The 15,444-nt window shown below is 41.4% G+C and overlaps 1 protein-coding gene across 12 annotated transcripts in view; it reads left to right on the top strand.

The window, feature by feature from the left end:
• Window positions 1-298: 298 nt before the first annotated feature.
• KAT7 (lysine acetyltransferase 7) overlaps window positions 299-15,444 on the top strand; it is a gene marked incomplete at both ends in the record, with an annotated part of 29,917 nt that continues 14,771 nt past the window's right edge. For 3 of the 12 annotated variants that reach the window (XM_079726115.1, XM_079726120.1, XM_079726119.1), the window contains 6 exons: window positions 299-313; window positions 2,776-2,923; window positions 5,167-5,343; window positions 6,556-6,795; window positions 11,462-11,544; window positions 14,495-14,584. In XM_079726115.1, the coding sequence (XP_079582241.1) occupies window positions 299-313; window positions 2,776-2,923; window positions 5,167-5,343; window positions 6,556-6,795; window positions 11,462-11,544; window positions 14,495-14,584 (753 nt within the window). The remainder of the gene's footprint in view (window positions 314-2,775; window positions 2,924-5,166; window positions 5,344-6,555; window positions 6,796-11,461; window positions 11,545-14,494; window positions 14,585-15,444) is intronic. The other 9 variants (XM_079726122.1, XM_079726123.1, XM_079726121.1 and 6 more) reach the window with 7 other exon arrangements.

Here is a 15,444-nt window from a genome sequence, read left to right as displayed (position 1 = left end):
CTTCCTGACCAAGTCCAAAATGGCGCTCAGTAGCCTCAGCGGAGGAACGAACCTCCCAGCATCCTCTCTGACCCATAACGTCACGTGACGCGAACCCCAGCCGGAAGTAGAGGAAAAAGCGCCTCAGCCCGCGGCGCCTGCGCACAAGGCTGTAGACGCTGTGAAGCAGGAGGCACTTGGGATCGTACGCAGGATTGGGACTGCTACAGAGGCCGCCACGGAGCCCGCCGGAGCCACCGTTCCTACTGCTGCTGCCGCCGCTGCCCGAATCGGAACCGTCGGGCCGCAGCCGCCGGCAATGCCGCGAAGGAAGGTGAGAGGAACGGGACAGGAGGGATGGCGGGTTTCTAAGGACAGTCTTTTGAGCAACGTGACGCAGTTGGCCACGCCTCACAGTGGTTGGGTTCCAACTTCCCGCTCCCCCGAACCTAGCTCAGCAACCCTCTCCTCTGTCCATACCCAACAGAAAAATGTGGGCCCGACCCTGGCCTCGGCCTATGCTTGCAACTATTCCCGCCCTCTGCTTGCCTGGCTCGGAGGCGTTCTTCTCGTTAATTGGTCGCTGAAACGTCTAGAAGCATATTGATTGGCTGGTGACACCGCCCATTTGGGCTCAACGGTCACCTCCCCGCGTGTGGGGGCGGTGTCTGGGCCCGGCCCCACCGCTCTCCGACTGGCGGTAGAGGACGATCCCTTTTCTCTTGATTGGCTGGGCTTGGCAATCTGTCCTATGGGGGCGCGGTTTAGCGGGGCCGCGATTGGGTGGCACGAATCCCCCTCCCTTCCGTCTGGAGATGCTCATAGGAGGAGAGGCGGGGTTTTGGAGCATCCTTCCTTTCCCCGCGGGGGACACAACAAAGCAGAGGACTGGGTGGTGGAGAACCAGCGCCCACTCCCAAGGGATCTCACTCTGGCCTGTTGCTCCTAAGCTGTAATTATTACTGTTTCCTTAGTTGGACAGCGCCTAGAAAATGCAGTTCGTAAAATCAGAAACTTTGTAGAATTAGATGGGACTTATGAGATCACCTAAGGACACTCCCATCCCTTCTTTTCTCATCTAAACAGAGGCTTATTGGAGTGCCCCAAGCTACTCAATTAGGCAGTGGCAGAGCCAGGACTACAGAACAAATCCGATTCAGTTCAACAAATGTTTATTGACTACTTGCTACGTGCTGGTTGCTGGGGATTCAGAAATTAATTAGACGTGATCCCTGGCTTAAGGAAATCAGAGTCTGATGGGGAAAACAGACATATAAATAACTGTAGAAGGATCTAGTAAATTCTCTCCTTGGCAGTAATATACAAAGCTTAATGTCAGGGAAGTGGGAGAGCAATTAAGTCTGTTCTGGAATAAGATGGGAAGTAGATTGGTGAAAGCCAGAGAGAAGAACTGAGTTCTATGGTCAAGCCAGGAAGGGATGGTCAGAGATGATCAGGAATTCAAATATCTGGGTAATTGGACTAGATGACCTTTAAGAGTCCCCTTTTATCCTATCAATTTTCTGTGACCCTCTCTGGGGACTCCACTCATTATCTGGGCAGATTAGACTTGAAATATTTGGAAGGTTGGGTGGTATTGTTCACTTCTGCAGAAATGTTTCTCTTCACAGAGGCTTTCAAATATTTACACTTTTTAATGTCTCCTAAAATGACGTACATTGATTGATAGGTAGTATTTATGTTAAGGCTTACCAAATGCCGGAATAGTACTGGTGCCTTGGAATAGACCCACAGTCCCCTTTCTTCAATTCCCAAACACAAAAAGCTCTTGAAAATGTAAATTTTTTAGTAACTTATTTGGTGACAAAACCTGTCCTAAACTGTCCTGAGTTTTCGTGTATCTCATTTAGTGTGATTGTTTACATATTTTGCTGCAGAAAGGGTGTTATTTGCAGCATATACGCAAATTATTCCCTTTCCAAAAATCTAAAAAGTTATGAATTCTGAACACAGCTGCTCCTAAGGGTTTTGAATAAAGAATTGGGGACTTGTAATTTGAAACTTTGGTGTTTTTTTGTTTTTTATTTTTTTAGCAAATACATTTCTCTTTCTGGTTTAGTAAAAGGTCTAGTGTTAATGCTCAGTTGATAAAAGTTATCTTTATGGTTAATCATGCCTCAGGAGGCTAACAATTGACAAATAATTACTAATATAAAAGATGATTTTTAAAAACCTTTTGTTTTTGCATACCTATGAGTCTTCATGTGCAAGCCGCTCCCTCCCCCCTTTCTTAAAGCCTTTTGCCATTCATGTGGAGAAACTTCAAAAGTAGATAAGAAAGAAGAATGTTACTCTTTTTCTCCTTAAGTTCTTTTGGGATCAGAGTTGTGGACCATGACATTTTGAATTAGTGTGTAGTTTTAAAAAATGTAATAGCTATTCATGGAGACTCTGTACAAAAGCTACTCTGAATTTCAATGGGGTCTAGTACTAACATTTTTTCATTACCCTGGACTTTCTGTAAGTACATGGTTATGTCAACCAGGCTGTTTTGAGTAGACTACTTTCCAGTTTGTGGTAGTGACCTCCAGGTGGACTTGTTTCAGAATTAACGACAATACAGTAAGAATTCTCTTTCTGTGTTTATTTAATAAGGGTGCATTATTTGTAGGTTGTTTCATTTAAATGCTCTAAATAAAGGAAAGTTGGCTGTGGAATCCTTTCTTAGGTCTGAACTTGGTGTTTTCAGTATCACAGTTCATTTTTTTTCCAGTGTTAAGTCAAACCCACAGAGTAAATGTTTCTGTGCTAATGTTTGGATCTGTGGTGTTACAGAGGAATGCAGGCAGTAGTTCAGATGGAACCGAAGATTCCGATTTTTCTACAGATCTCGAGCACACAGACAGTTCAGAGAGTGACGGCACGTCCCGGCCATCTGCCCGCGTCACCCGCTCCTCAGCCCGACTGAGCCAGAGTTCCCAAGGTAACGGGCGGCTTCCTTCTTCCTGACCACACCTCACAGCTGACGGGACATCACATTATGGTGCTAGTTACTGTGGAAACTGGTCCCATGTCTTGATGTTGATGACAGAATCTGGTAAAATGCAGAGTAAATGAATGCAAAGTATCAGGTTTTAAAAAATGGTTCTGTTGGGGGTACTGTCCAATTTGTAGACCCAAAGGAACTATGTCTGGTTTAATAGGTGTGTGACACATGTATGTCCTGAGTCATTTAATTTTTTATACATTACAGCTTCCCTATCAGTAAAATGAGAATGCTATCTTTTCACTTTCGTTAGAATGGTTTAGGCCTAGGGGCTTAAAATAGTCTCTTGAACTTGTTATTATAGGAGGCCCAATACTTTTAAAACCACGTTTAATTCTGTAATATAGTCAGGTACAGGTAATAAATATAAATAGTTGACCTAACTGTCAATTGTAAATACCCAGAATTTTGCTTTGGTAGTAAAGAACAGAGAATCTTGGTGTCGGAAGGTTCTCTAGTGCAGTTAGCTATCTGGGCTTAGATTTGGAGGGTACCCCTAAACCCTCCTGGCTCTGCTCTGGGATTCCCTGGGTAAGAAAGAAAGTTGTAATGAATACAGAAAGCTGATGATCAACAGGCGATAATAAATTAAGAGGGAAAATATAATATACTTAGAGCGCTTAAACAGTGTTGATTTGGTTAGTGCTTTGTATAAGCATGTTGCAAAATGAGAGAAAAACATCTCTTTTTTCAAGCAAGAAAGTGGGAACATTCTCAGCAACTGTTCCTTACTTTATTTTTGAATCTAATATTTGAGCTGAAGTATAGATGTTGTCTCTTGATTTCTCAACTTTTAAGTTTTTATCTTTTGCCATAATGGGAATATTGATAAATGGCTACTATAATTCAGGTACTATGCTAGGTACTGGAATACCGTGATAGAAAAATCATACTTCCTGCCCTCAAGGAGCTCACAGTTTAGTTCGGGATGTAAACTGGTATGGTAATGCATTGTGGAACGGGCTCTGAGAGAGGTTTGCATAGAGTACCGTGGAAGCCCAGATATGGAAATCTTACGGGATCTAGTAGGAATTTACAAGTTGAAAGATGGGAAAGTGTTATTATAGGCAGAGAGTACAGTATATGCAAAGGAATGGGCATAAGTCTTCTTAGAAAGTGTAATTGGTCATGCCCTGGACACCTGAAAGTTGTAAATATTCAAAATAGCTAGGAATTACATGAGCTCTGGGTCTCTTTCTAGTTATACTTTATAACCACTGAGTCGCACAACTCCATGGGGCACCGTTCGCAGTGTGGTCCATGTAAGATGACCCTCTCTAAAGCAAAATGTAGACTATCAATACATTGTGAATGGAGCCCCCTGGAGGTATGCAAACTGAAAACCTAGCTGTGTGCTAACTTTTACACAAGAGCTGGAGAATTTCAGTTTTCTTCTTTGAAGAATCTGTAAGATATACATGTTAGGATTTTTTGTTGATTAAAATATGCTTTAATTTTAGCTCTGAATTTCTTTTATCCCTTTTTTGAGTGTCATCAGAGCGGAGATGAGAAAAGGCTACTGGGTGCTTCAGAATAGATTCCTCTATCCAAAAGAATTTTAAAAGTTGTAGTCTTGCCTTGCCCTTTACGAATCTAATATTATTTTGCTTTAGGGTATCAGATAGGGTAATCGGGAAGAAAAAAAAGAGATCCTTAAGGAAAGGAGATATTCGTATATTGATATACCTTTAGTAGTAGAGCATCTGTTTTCTGGTGGGTTAGAGTAAGGGAAGAAAGAGAGGACGTAGCTAATATTTATAAAGCACTAGATTTAGCTACCTAGGGATCATGTTAGGTGCCTTACATGAATTATTCCACTTATTCTCACACAAAATGTATGAGGAATATGCTCCTAGTTTTTCCCCATTTTTTATAGATCAGGCTTGGAGAGATTAACTTGCCCAAGATGCCACAGCTAGTTAGTATGATGAAGTGGAATTGAATCACGTTCAGTCTTGATTCCAGAACCTAAACTATTAATTCCTTGCTGTATTGCATCTCTATACCTGATCTATTTTGCTTATATTTAGTTCGATAAAATGGATATTTTGAGGATTTGTTGGAGTTTTTGAAATATGAAGAGGAGGGCCTACGTGCTAATAAGTCATACCGCTGGGAAATAAAACAGATTTCCTTCTTTTTTCTTTAATTGTTTTATTGTTTTTAAAAATCGGGATCAGATTCCAGTCCTGTTCGAAATTTGCAGTCTTTTGGCACTGAGGAGCCTGCTTATTCTACCAGAAGAGTGACCCGTAGTCAGCAGCAGCCTACCCCAGTGACTCCGAAAAAATACCCTCTTCGGCAGACTCGTTCATCTGGCTCAGAAACTGAGCAAGTGGTTGACTTTTCAGATAGAGGTGAGTGAGTATGGTATGATTTGGACCCATTACAGAGAGGTTCTAGTCGGTTTCCTCTTAAGGGAGGCTTGGAGCCACTGCAGATCGATAGATGCCCAATACAAAATTCAGCTAGGTGAATGCTGTGTGTCTGATTCCTTTTTTGTGTCTTGCTGAGGTCAAGTTTGGTACTCTAGTACTCTTGAGGTCCAGAGTAGCTGGAGTGTATTTGATTGGACCTGCAGTAGGCAGAAGGGACTGGGTACCTCTTACCCACAGATGAAGAAGGCTTAAAGCACATTTTCTTACAGCCATGCTTGTCAGTCCATTTATCTCTGAGTTTCTGAAGAGGAGTGACCCATCAGTAATGGGCAATGGTAAGGTATTGAGGTTGTGATTCAGCAGCCCAAATCAGAGGCCTTAGATGAAAGGCTTTAGGCTTTTAGCCTGCCAACACCCCACGGCATGTGTAACTTCCCCAACCAGGGATGGAACTGGCGGCCCCTGCAGTGGAAGCGCAGAGTCTTAACCACTAGACCACCAGGGAAGTCTGGTCAGCTGGTTTGTTGGAACTGTATTTACTTTTCAAAAAAAGTTTTGTTGCCAGTATTTGAAAAAACAAAGATTTCATGTAAAAACCTGAGTTACTAGTTTCTTTTAAAAAATGGAAAGCTCTGGGAACATTAGGTGGCCATTCACCACAGTAATAATTGGCTGGAGCTGAGTAGAAGTTGTCCCTTGAGAGGGACCATCAGCTCTTGATTTGGCCTTGCTCAGCCTGGTAGGCATTTGGTTTGCAACCCCTGATTCAGAGTTAGTCAGGTCCATTCACAGTCTCACATCAAGTCTGTTCAGTGTCATCCAGAAAGAATCATTTTCATTTATCTTCCATCCTGTATATCTCCTGGAAGGAGAGTGGGGTGGTAATGTTTCTTAAAGATTTATTCCCATCCAGTTTTGATTACCCATGATTTGGGGCTTGGGAGAAACACAGATAAGTAAAATGGTAAACTCCAAATGGAATTTTAGTCAGGATTTAAAGTTGCAAAAGAGGAATGATGTTATTAGTTTCTCTTCATTTTCTATTTAGTTTTATGGCAGATAAGTGGCTAAAAGTTACTGGTTAAATCATAGAAAGAGGATCTTGGAAAGCCCATAAGCTCTTCTGAATATAATAACCCTCTAAATAAAATAAACCCCATTCATGAGTTCTACCAATTGCTTTTACTTTAGAAACTAAAAATACAGCTGATCACGATGAGTCTCCACCTCGAACGCCAACTGGAAATGCCCCTTCTTCTGAGTCTGACATAGACATCTCCAGCCCCAACGTTTCTCACGATGAGAGCATTGCCAAGGACATGTCCTTGAAGGACTCAGGCAGTGATCTCTCTCATCGCCCCAAGCGCCGCCGCTTCCATGAAAGCTACAATTTCAATATGAAGTGTCCTACACCAGGCTGTAACTCCCTAGGTAAGTGTGCCCAAGCCTCATGACACCCTGTGATATGTGGTTCTCTCTCCCTCTGGAATTACGATCACCCAGAAATGTTTAGGGTTCCATTGCGACTTAGCTTCTTAGGCTCTTCAGTGATCACTCCTCAGAATAACTGAATTGCCTGCTTGAATAAAAGCATCTCTGGGACTCCCTAGTGGCGCAGTGGTTAAGAATCCGCCCGCCATTGCAGGGGACATGGGTTGCAGCCCTGGTCTGGGAAGATCCCACGTGCTGCGGAGCGGCTGGGCCCGTGAGCCGTGGCCACTGAGCCTGCGCTCTAGAGCCCGCGAGCCGCAACTGCCGAAGCCTGCATGCATAGAGCCCGTGCTCCGCAGCAAGAGAAGCCATCGCAATGAGAAGCCCGCACACCACAAGGAAGAGTAGCCCCCGCTCCCTGCATCTAGAGAAAGCCCACGCGAAGCAATGAAGACCCATCGCAGCCAAAAATAAATAAATTAAAAAAAAAGATTTAGCCTTTGAATGTGGCCACCAGGTTCAGAAAAAAAGTAGAATAGAGTAAGTTGCTGCTTGCCAGACCACCAGTACATTTTCCCTAGTATTTTATTTATTTGGATCCTTTCCTGGTCTTAGCAGCAGTTTCTTAGGTAATTTCAAGCCATCAAAGTGCATAAATAAAGCAAAAGTTCCCCTGAGCACTATACCAGTTGTTACTCAAGGTAGTTGTTTCAGGCCTAAATCAATTTCCTTGAGATAAATAATGAAAAGCTAAGAATAGACAGTATATAAACACTAGTACAAGAGATAGCTAATGTGCTTTCAGACGGTAAGAGGATCTCGTTGCCACACAGCAGGAGAAGGAATTTTCCTCATCTCTGCTCGCTGCTATCCATGCATCCTTAGATTGTTACTTTTATTTTATGTACTATGTGTAATCAGTCATTCAATACTTATTGACTGTTTTAAATTCTGGGAGTGGGGTTGTGAACATGTCAAATTCCCTACCTTCATGTAGCTTATAGTCTAACTGGGGAAGGCAAAACAGATGTGTAATATACATCAACTGGAGATGTATGCTGTGAAGGGTAGGATACCGCACATACACACAAGCATGTGTGAGTTGGGAAAGCCACTCTGATACGCTGATATTTGAGCAGAAACCTGAGATAAGTGAGAGAGTGAACCATTTGAGTATCTGGGGGATAAGCATTATGGGTAGAGGGAACAGCAAGTGCACAGGGTCTGGGGCAGGAGAATGCTTAACCACTTTGAGGAGTATTTTTCTGGGAGGGTGGGGGGTGCTGCGCCATGCGGCATGCAGGGTCTTAGTTCCCTGACCAGGGATCAACCCGTGCCCTCTGCACTGGGAGCACGGAGTCTTAACCACTGGACCTCCAAGGAAGTCCCTTTGAGGAATACTTTAGGGGCCAATATGCTTGGAGCAGATAGAACAGAATGGGGAGGAGGAGACGGTCTCCAGAATGAGGTTAGAGTGGGGGACTGATTCTGTGTTATTTAAGTCCTGGACTCAGCACCCTTAATGTGGTAGACCAGAGGGTAAATACAAATCTGTTGCATCACAGGAAAGTTTACTTGACTTTTGGTTTTAATGTATTGGCGAAGTTTGAAAAGTATGAACCGGAGCTTCCAAAATTATTCTGGATCCTGTTCCACTCTTCATCTTAGGCAAAACAATGTCGTTAATTTTTTTTTTTTTGGTAATTTTGGTATGAAAGTAGGATGTCCTTTTGAAAAGTTAAAACCCTACAGGAGGTATTGAGTGCTAAGTAAAAGTTCTCCTTCACTCATATCCCCAGAACCATGCCCTAGATATAAAACTACTATTGGTAGTTTTTTATGAATGCTGATAAGTTTCTATACATATATAGCACACGTGTATATGTACATGTATTTCTTTTTTTGTTATTTAGAAAAAGGAAAATATACAATGGTTTGACATCTTAGATATTTACTGGCACTCAGAGGTCCATCTGTTTAAAGCATATAGAGAATTCCATTATATTGAAAGTTCAGAAATTATTTAAATTGCCCTGTATTGATTGACATTTATATTGTTTCTCATTTTTAAACTATTTTTTTCTTAAAGCTGTTTTGAACAGTACTGTAATGGACAGCCTCGTATGTATGTATTTTGGTGTCTTTCTAGAAAATCTGTTGGATAAATTCATAGCAGTGGAATTGCTAGGTCAATAGAACAGTTATCATTTTTAAACTTTTAATATAGACATATTGGTTGTAGTTAATATATTATAAAATAAAACAAACTTGAATAATTTATTCAGAAGTTACAGATGCATAGTATCTAAAAAGCTTGCTATAGCAGTGATACTTTACGTTTTGTACATAGTGTTTGATCAGTGAGGGTAGTTTTTTGTGTCTAAGATAAATGTGTGGATCTCTAAGATTACGTTTTAAATAATACAGTCCTGGAGAAACGGCAGCCTGCATGTCATGTATTAACTCCCCTCCCCCAGTACTTGGACTGTTTTTACCCTTCATTTATTTATTTTTGGCTGCGCTGCAAGGCTTGTGGGATCTTAGTTCCCCGACCAGGGATCAAACCCAGGCCCTTGGCAGTGAGAGCACGGAGCCCTGACCACTGGGCCACCCTTTAAAGCTTACTCTGTAAATCTTGTATAATTTTTAAGTCCCTTTTAAATGTCTCCTTTACCCCAAGAAAGATGAAGTTTTTTGTAGATTTACAATTTAGCTAATTCATCTTTTTACCTCATTAGCCTTGGCTCACCATCCCTCTCAATCTTAGGTGTTTGATAAACCTTTTGATTGAAGGGACATATGAAAATGAAATAATCAATTCTCTGTGTGTTTTCACAAACCACACGAGAAATAGAAAAATGAAGAGATAACCCTTTAGATAAAATGAGCTTTCTGTATTGTTTTTCCTAATATCTTCATCTTCCCTTCTTAAGAGGGCCTTGTGCAAACTGCCTGTTTAAACGTTTGATTATGTATTTTATAAATAAATGAATGAATGAATAATATAAAAGTTTGATTATAGAAGAAGGCTAAATCTTTAAACAAAACCAGCCACCCCTCCAAAAGAATGAATATATTTAATCTGGTCCAAAATTATCAAGGTATGTTTCCTTATATGATAGAAAAGGCCACTTCCTTCTCCATTTTTCATAAGTTTCTTTTGATTTTTGAAAGAAGTTCAGGGGCTTCCCTGGTGGCGCAGTGGTTAAGAATCCGCCTGCCAGTGCAGGGGACACAGGTTCGAGCCCTGGTCCAGGAAGATCCCACATGCCGCGGAGCAACTAAGCCCGTGCGCCACATCTACTGAGCCTGCGCTCTAGAGCCCGCGAGTCACAACTACTGAGCCTGTGTGCCACAACTGTTGAAGCCCGTGCACCTAGAGCCTGTGCCCCGCAACGAGAAGCCACCCGCGATGAGAAGCCCATGCACTGCAACGTAGAATAGCCCCCACTTGCCACAACTATAGAAAGCCCGTGCGCAGCAATGAAGACCCAACGCAGCCAAAAATAAATAAATAAATAAATTTATTTTTAAGAAAAGGACTTCCCTGATGGCACAGTGGTTAAGAATCCACCTGCCAATGCAAGGGACACAGGTTCGAGCCCTGGTCCAGGAGTATCCCACATGCCACGGAGCATCTAAGCCCGGGTGCCACAACTGCTGAGCCTGCGCTCTAGAGCCTGAGAGCCACAGCTACTGAGCCCACATGCCACAACTACTGAAGCCTGCGTGCCTAGAGCCCATTTTCCACAGCAAGAGAAGCCACCGCAATGAGAAGCCCGTGCACCGCAATGAAGAGTAGCTCCTGCTCACCACAAGTAGAGAAAGCCCACGCACAGCAACGAAGACCCAACACAGCCAAAAAAAAAAAAGTTCAATTCAGATTGGATAACACTGCATAACAGAAAGGAAAGTACTATACATATGACTTGATCAATTTAGCATAGGAAAGTTAAATTCCAACAAAAGAAAATATTCTTGCTTGTAACTTTGTGCCTTTTATTTTTATTTATTTATTTAAATTCGATTATTTATTTATTTTTGGCTGCATTGGGTCTTCGTTGCTGTGCACGGGCTTTCTCTAGTTGCGGTGAGCAGGGGCTACTCTTCGTTGTGGTATGCGAGCTTCTCATTGCAGTGGCTTCTCTTGTTGCGGAGCACAGGCTCTAGGCGTGCGGGCTTCAGTAGTTGTGGCTCGCCGGCTCTAGAGCACACACTCAGTTGTGGCACACGGGCTCAGTTGCTCTGCGGCATGTGGAATCTTCCCGGACCAGGGCTCGAACCCACGTCCTCTGCATTGGCAGGCAGATTCTTAACCACTGCGCCACCAGGGAAGCCCAACTTTGTGCCTTTTAAATAAGTTTATGGGCTTAGTGACATTTTGGAATTTGAGAAACAATTATAAGAAAAGAAGGAACTATAATTTATACTGAATATATGCAGGTGTCTTCAAAGATTGCTAGATCCAACCTGTGGAAGAAAAGAATTTATTGTGGGTGCAAGTTATGACCCTGACAGCACTTACCTTTGATGGATTTAATCTGTAATCAGACAAGTACGTGATAAAGTGATACTGTAAAAAAAGGTAGAGGAAGGTTAGAGAAAAATACGACTTTACAAGCTTAAATCTTTCATCTTGAGATTAAGTTTTTTCCTCCTTTAACAGGACACCTTACAGGAAAACACGAGAGACATTTCTCTATATCAGGATGCCCTCTCTATCATAACCTCTCAGCTGATGAATGCAAGGTAACTATATTGTCATTTATTCAACATATACTTATTGAGTGCTTACCATTTGCCAGGCACTTTGCTAAACAATGGGGATACAGTGTGAATAAAATGGGCAAGGCCCATGTTCTTACATTCTAGTGGAGGAAACATTATAAAAAACAACTGTGTTTTAAAAAAAAAAACAGATGAATTATTCTACATAATGAGTGTTTTGAGAGAAATTAACAATGAGATTATCTATGGAATATTTGGAACGTCATCCTCTAAGTGCTTTGATATTTTCTGTTGAAAATTACCTTCAAAGATTGCTAGGGACCTTTTCCACTAAGGAATAATTTGCATAAATACGTGATCTCAATATTTATGCATTAGTTTCCCTTCTTATAAATCTATGCGGACATTCTGCTTTTTAAAAGTTTTTCAAAATTTTTTTCCTCTTTCTTTGTCTGTTTCTGTGAAATACTTTTCTTTTTGTTACTCTCAATCACACGTACTCTTGGCTAATTCTTGTCTTACATTCTTGAAAAATATAGCTCTAAATAACCTTTGGGATTTGGAATAATGGATTTAGGAGTAAAGCCTCAGATCCTATTTTGTATGTTTCTGTTTGGGTTGTTGCTACCAAGGAGGAACCAAGAAACTAATTATGGGCAAGCAGGAGTTGAAAATGTTACTAATTAAATGCATTGCTCAGGTAGTACTTGGACAGGTTACCCAATTTGGTTAGACCAAAGTATTAATTGTCGTTTTTGTGGTTGTTATTTTGCTATGAAGGCCAGGATAACAGGTTTATTCCTGTTTGGGCCAGTTTCCTCCTGAGATTCCCCAGCTAACATTAATTCTCCCTGATTCAGGAATGTGTTCTCTTATTTACAAGTAGACCACAGGAGGGAAAGTTTCATTCTGTGTGGTGTTTAGTCTTTCAGCAAAGTAGTATACTTTCAATGCTTACATAGATTTTGAGGCTGTGGATACTTACTCTTATCTTCCTTCATCCCAGATCTCTAATATAAGCAAGGCAGTTTCTTCTGCTCTCTGTAGAAGTGGTAGGTCTTCCCATTATCTTCCCATTAGTGTGAGACCAGATCAAAACAGGAACAGCTCTTCCAACATCTGCATCAGAAGCTGACAAGGCATTAGGTGCTTCTTTCTCTGAAAATAACTGTGATCTCTGGTTTTTGAGAGTTGTCCGTTCCCACTTGTCTTAAAATATAACGATCTGATACTATGGATGGTTTTACATAAAAGTCTTCTTAAGGTATAACTTTTTAAATTGTTGGCTAATAGCAGTATGAACATGTTGCCTTAAGCAATTTATTTTTTAAAAAAGAAAAGAAAATTTTCAGTGTGGGAAAGAAAATTCTGAAAAAAGGAACGCATTTCCTGAACTTTCCTCTTCTGTGCTCTTTTTCACAAGGGGAATCAGGCTCAGCATAATCCATCTTTACTACTGGACCATGTGCTTGTGAGGATCAGGAGAATTTCTGAAAGATACATATTTTTATTACATTTAGAATCCCAAATGGAAAGATTGGGCTAATTCCTCACATTTACTAAAAACCCCAGAGTTTTTAAAGTACTTGCATGTACAGAATTACTCTGAGTTTTCCAGTAAATGATTGCAATCAGTGATATTACCATTTTTATTCAGTCAAAAGACTGAATTCAGTGAGTTTACATTTTCACGGGGGAAGGCAAAATCAACATATAAAATTAGTAAGCAATTAAGAATTTCATGTAGTGGTAATGTTGTGAGAAATGAAAAGGTTAAACAGAGAGTGACTGTTCTGGGGGTGGCAGGGTATGGCACTGCTTTTGCTTGGGTTGTGGAGAAAGACATTTTATCTGAGTCATGGGTGATGGCAAAGAGGCAGTTAGTTGTGTCTAGGTCCTGAGTAGAAGGATGGGCAAACACAAAGGCCATGAGACAGGGATAAACGGTTGCATTTGAAGGGTGGAAAGTCAGCCAGTGTGGCTGGAACGTGATGGGAAGTGAAGAAGCAGGATCCATATCATGAAGGACCTGTAGACCTTGGCAAAAGGAGTATGCTCTTGTTCTGACGGCCGTGGGAGGCGTTCGGGGGGCTTTAACAGAGGCGTGGTGTAATACCATAAACACTGTTTAAAAATCACAGCTTGCTGGTATGTGGAGAGTGGACTGGAGGGGGCAGGAGTTGACACAGGGTAGATAGGCTGTGTCTGCGGCTTAGGCAGTAGATGGTGGCCTGGTCTAGTGTCATTGTCAGTGGAGATGGTCAGAATTGGTTGGACTCAGGATATGTTCTGGAGGGGGGCAGCCTGATAGAGTTGCTGATGAATTCATTGTGAGGTGGGAGAGACAGAGAACAATCAAGCATGACGTTCAAGTTTTTGACCTGATCGGTTCTTTAGAAAGTGTTGCTGTTTATTGCTACAGGGACGATTTGGGGTGGAGCAGATCTGTGGGAGAGTGTCAGTCCCTCTGTTTTGACCATGCTGAGGTTTAGTGTTGATGCAGAATAGGGAGTTGGATATGAGTCCTCACTGCCCAGAAGATGAATTTGAGACTTGGAGAGCTAATGTGATTTGTCTAAGGTCATAACTACAGAGTTAAGTTTCTCTATAGACTTGAACCCAAGTGTCTAACCTTTTCTTTGTACTTCTTTACTCTGTTCTTGTACTTCCTCACACATACTGTTGCACAATGGAGAGAGTACAGAGGCTCAGAGTCATCAGACTTACTTAAAATCTTAGCTTTACCACCACCTAGCTCTAATTATTTCACTTCTCTGATTCTCGGATAATGGCTGAGAAAACAGAATGTGAAGCTTGCCTTATCTGTTTCTTATAGAGATTGTGATACTAAATGTGAAGACCCTTTGAAAGTAAAAGTACAGTGTAAATTCAAGGGATTACTATTGTATTCTTGCACTTTAAACATAGTCTTAGAGGCAGGTGGATTGATTGACGTTGTTGATGGTTGCAGGTGAGAGCACAGAGCCGGGATAAGCAGATAGAAGAAAGGATGCTGTCCCACAGGCAAGATGACAACAACAGGCATGCAACCAGGCACCAGGTACGGGCCTTGTTAAAGCTCTGGCCATTTACAGTTTGAGAGCCAAGTCTTGGATCTCCTCTGCCCTGTAATGGTCTTTAGGTGTATCCATGCCTCGTTTTCTATGCTGTGTCTGGATAACTGGTCTTCGGTCATAAATTTAGAATCGTACTTTTTCCAAATAGTGAATTTTCAAGAAAAAAAACTTCTACCTCATAAAAGAAGGAATCGTGCTACCTAGAATAATAATAATAATGGTAATAATAATATTAGTATTAATAGGTAATCTTGATTATTTGAAAGATTATACTTGCTGCTCTATTTCCTTATTTGCATCCACTTTCTAACCCATTATAATTTACTTTCAGGCCCCTCTGCTCTGGTGGTATGTTTCCAATGTCACCAGTAACTTCCTTAGCATTTGACGCTTGTTGTTTATGTCACTTTTCTTCTACTTCTCTTTTCTGTTGGATTCCAAGGTGGTGCTTCGCTCTAATCTTTCTGCCTCTGTGAACATTCATGCCCATTGATTACATTTAATTCCTTGTTCCCCCATGAATGCCTTTGGTCTTTCTCTTGCTATTTTTCTCTCTAGAACTCTATACTTATACCAAGAAGAGATTGTGTTTCTCCTTCAAGGCCTTGTGCAATTCTTAGCTGTTGTAGGAATTCTTCCCAAATCTTCTACCATTAATGAATTTCTTCCTCATGTATTCCTATTTGCAGTGTTCTCAGATTGTTAGTTTAGCCTTTGGCACATATTATATACACATAGCTCATCATATGGATGTCTGTTTCTGTGGTTAGATTATAAGTGGATAGCAGAGGAGGCACGGTGATGAGGGAGAAGTTTGACTTTGGAGACAAACAGATCTGGATTT

This window comes from Hyperoodon ampullatus (assembly GCF_949752795.1).
Source record: "Hyperoodon ampullatus genome assembly, chromosome: 19".
Classification (NCBI taxonomy): Eukaryota; Metazoa; Chordata; class Mammalia; order Artiodactyla; family Ziphiidae; genus Hyperoodon; species Hyperoodon ampullatus.
Note: the sequence above shows the minus strand (reverse complement) of the source record. Positions and strands in the feature narration are given on the sequence as shown.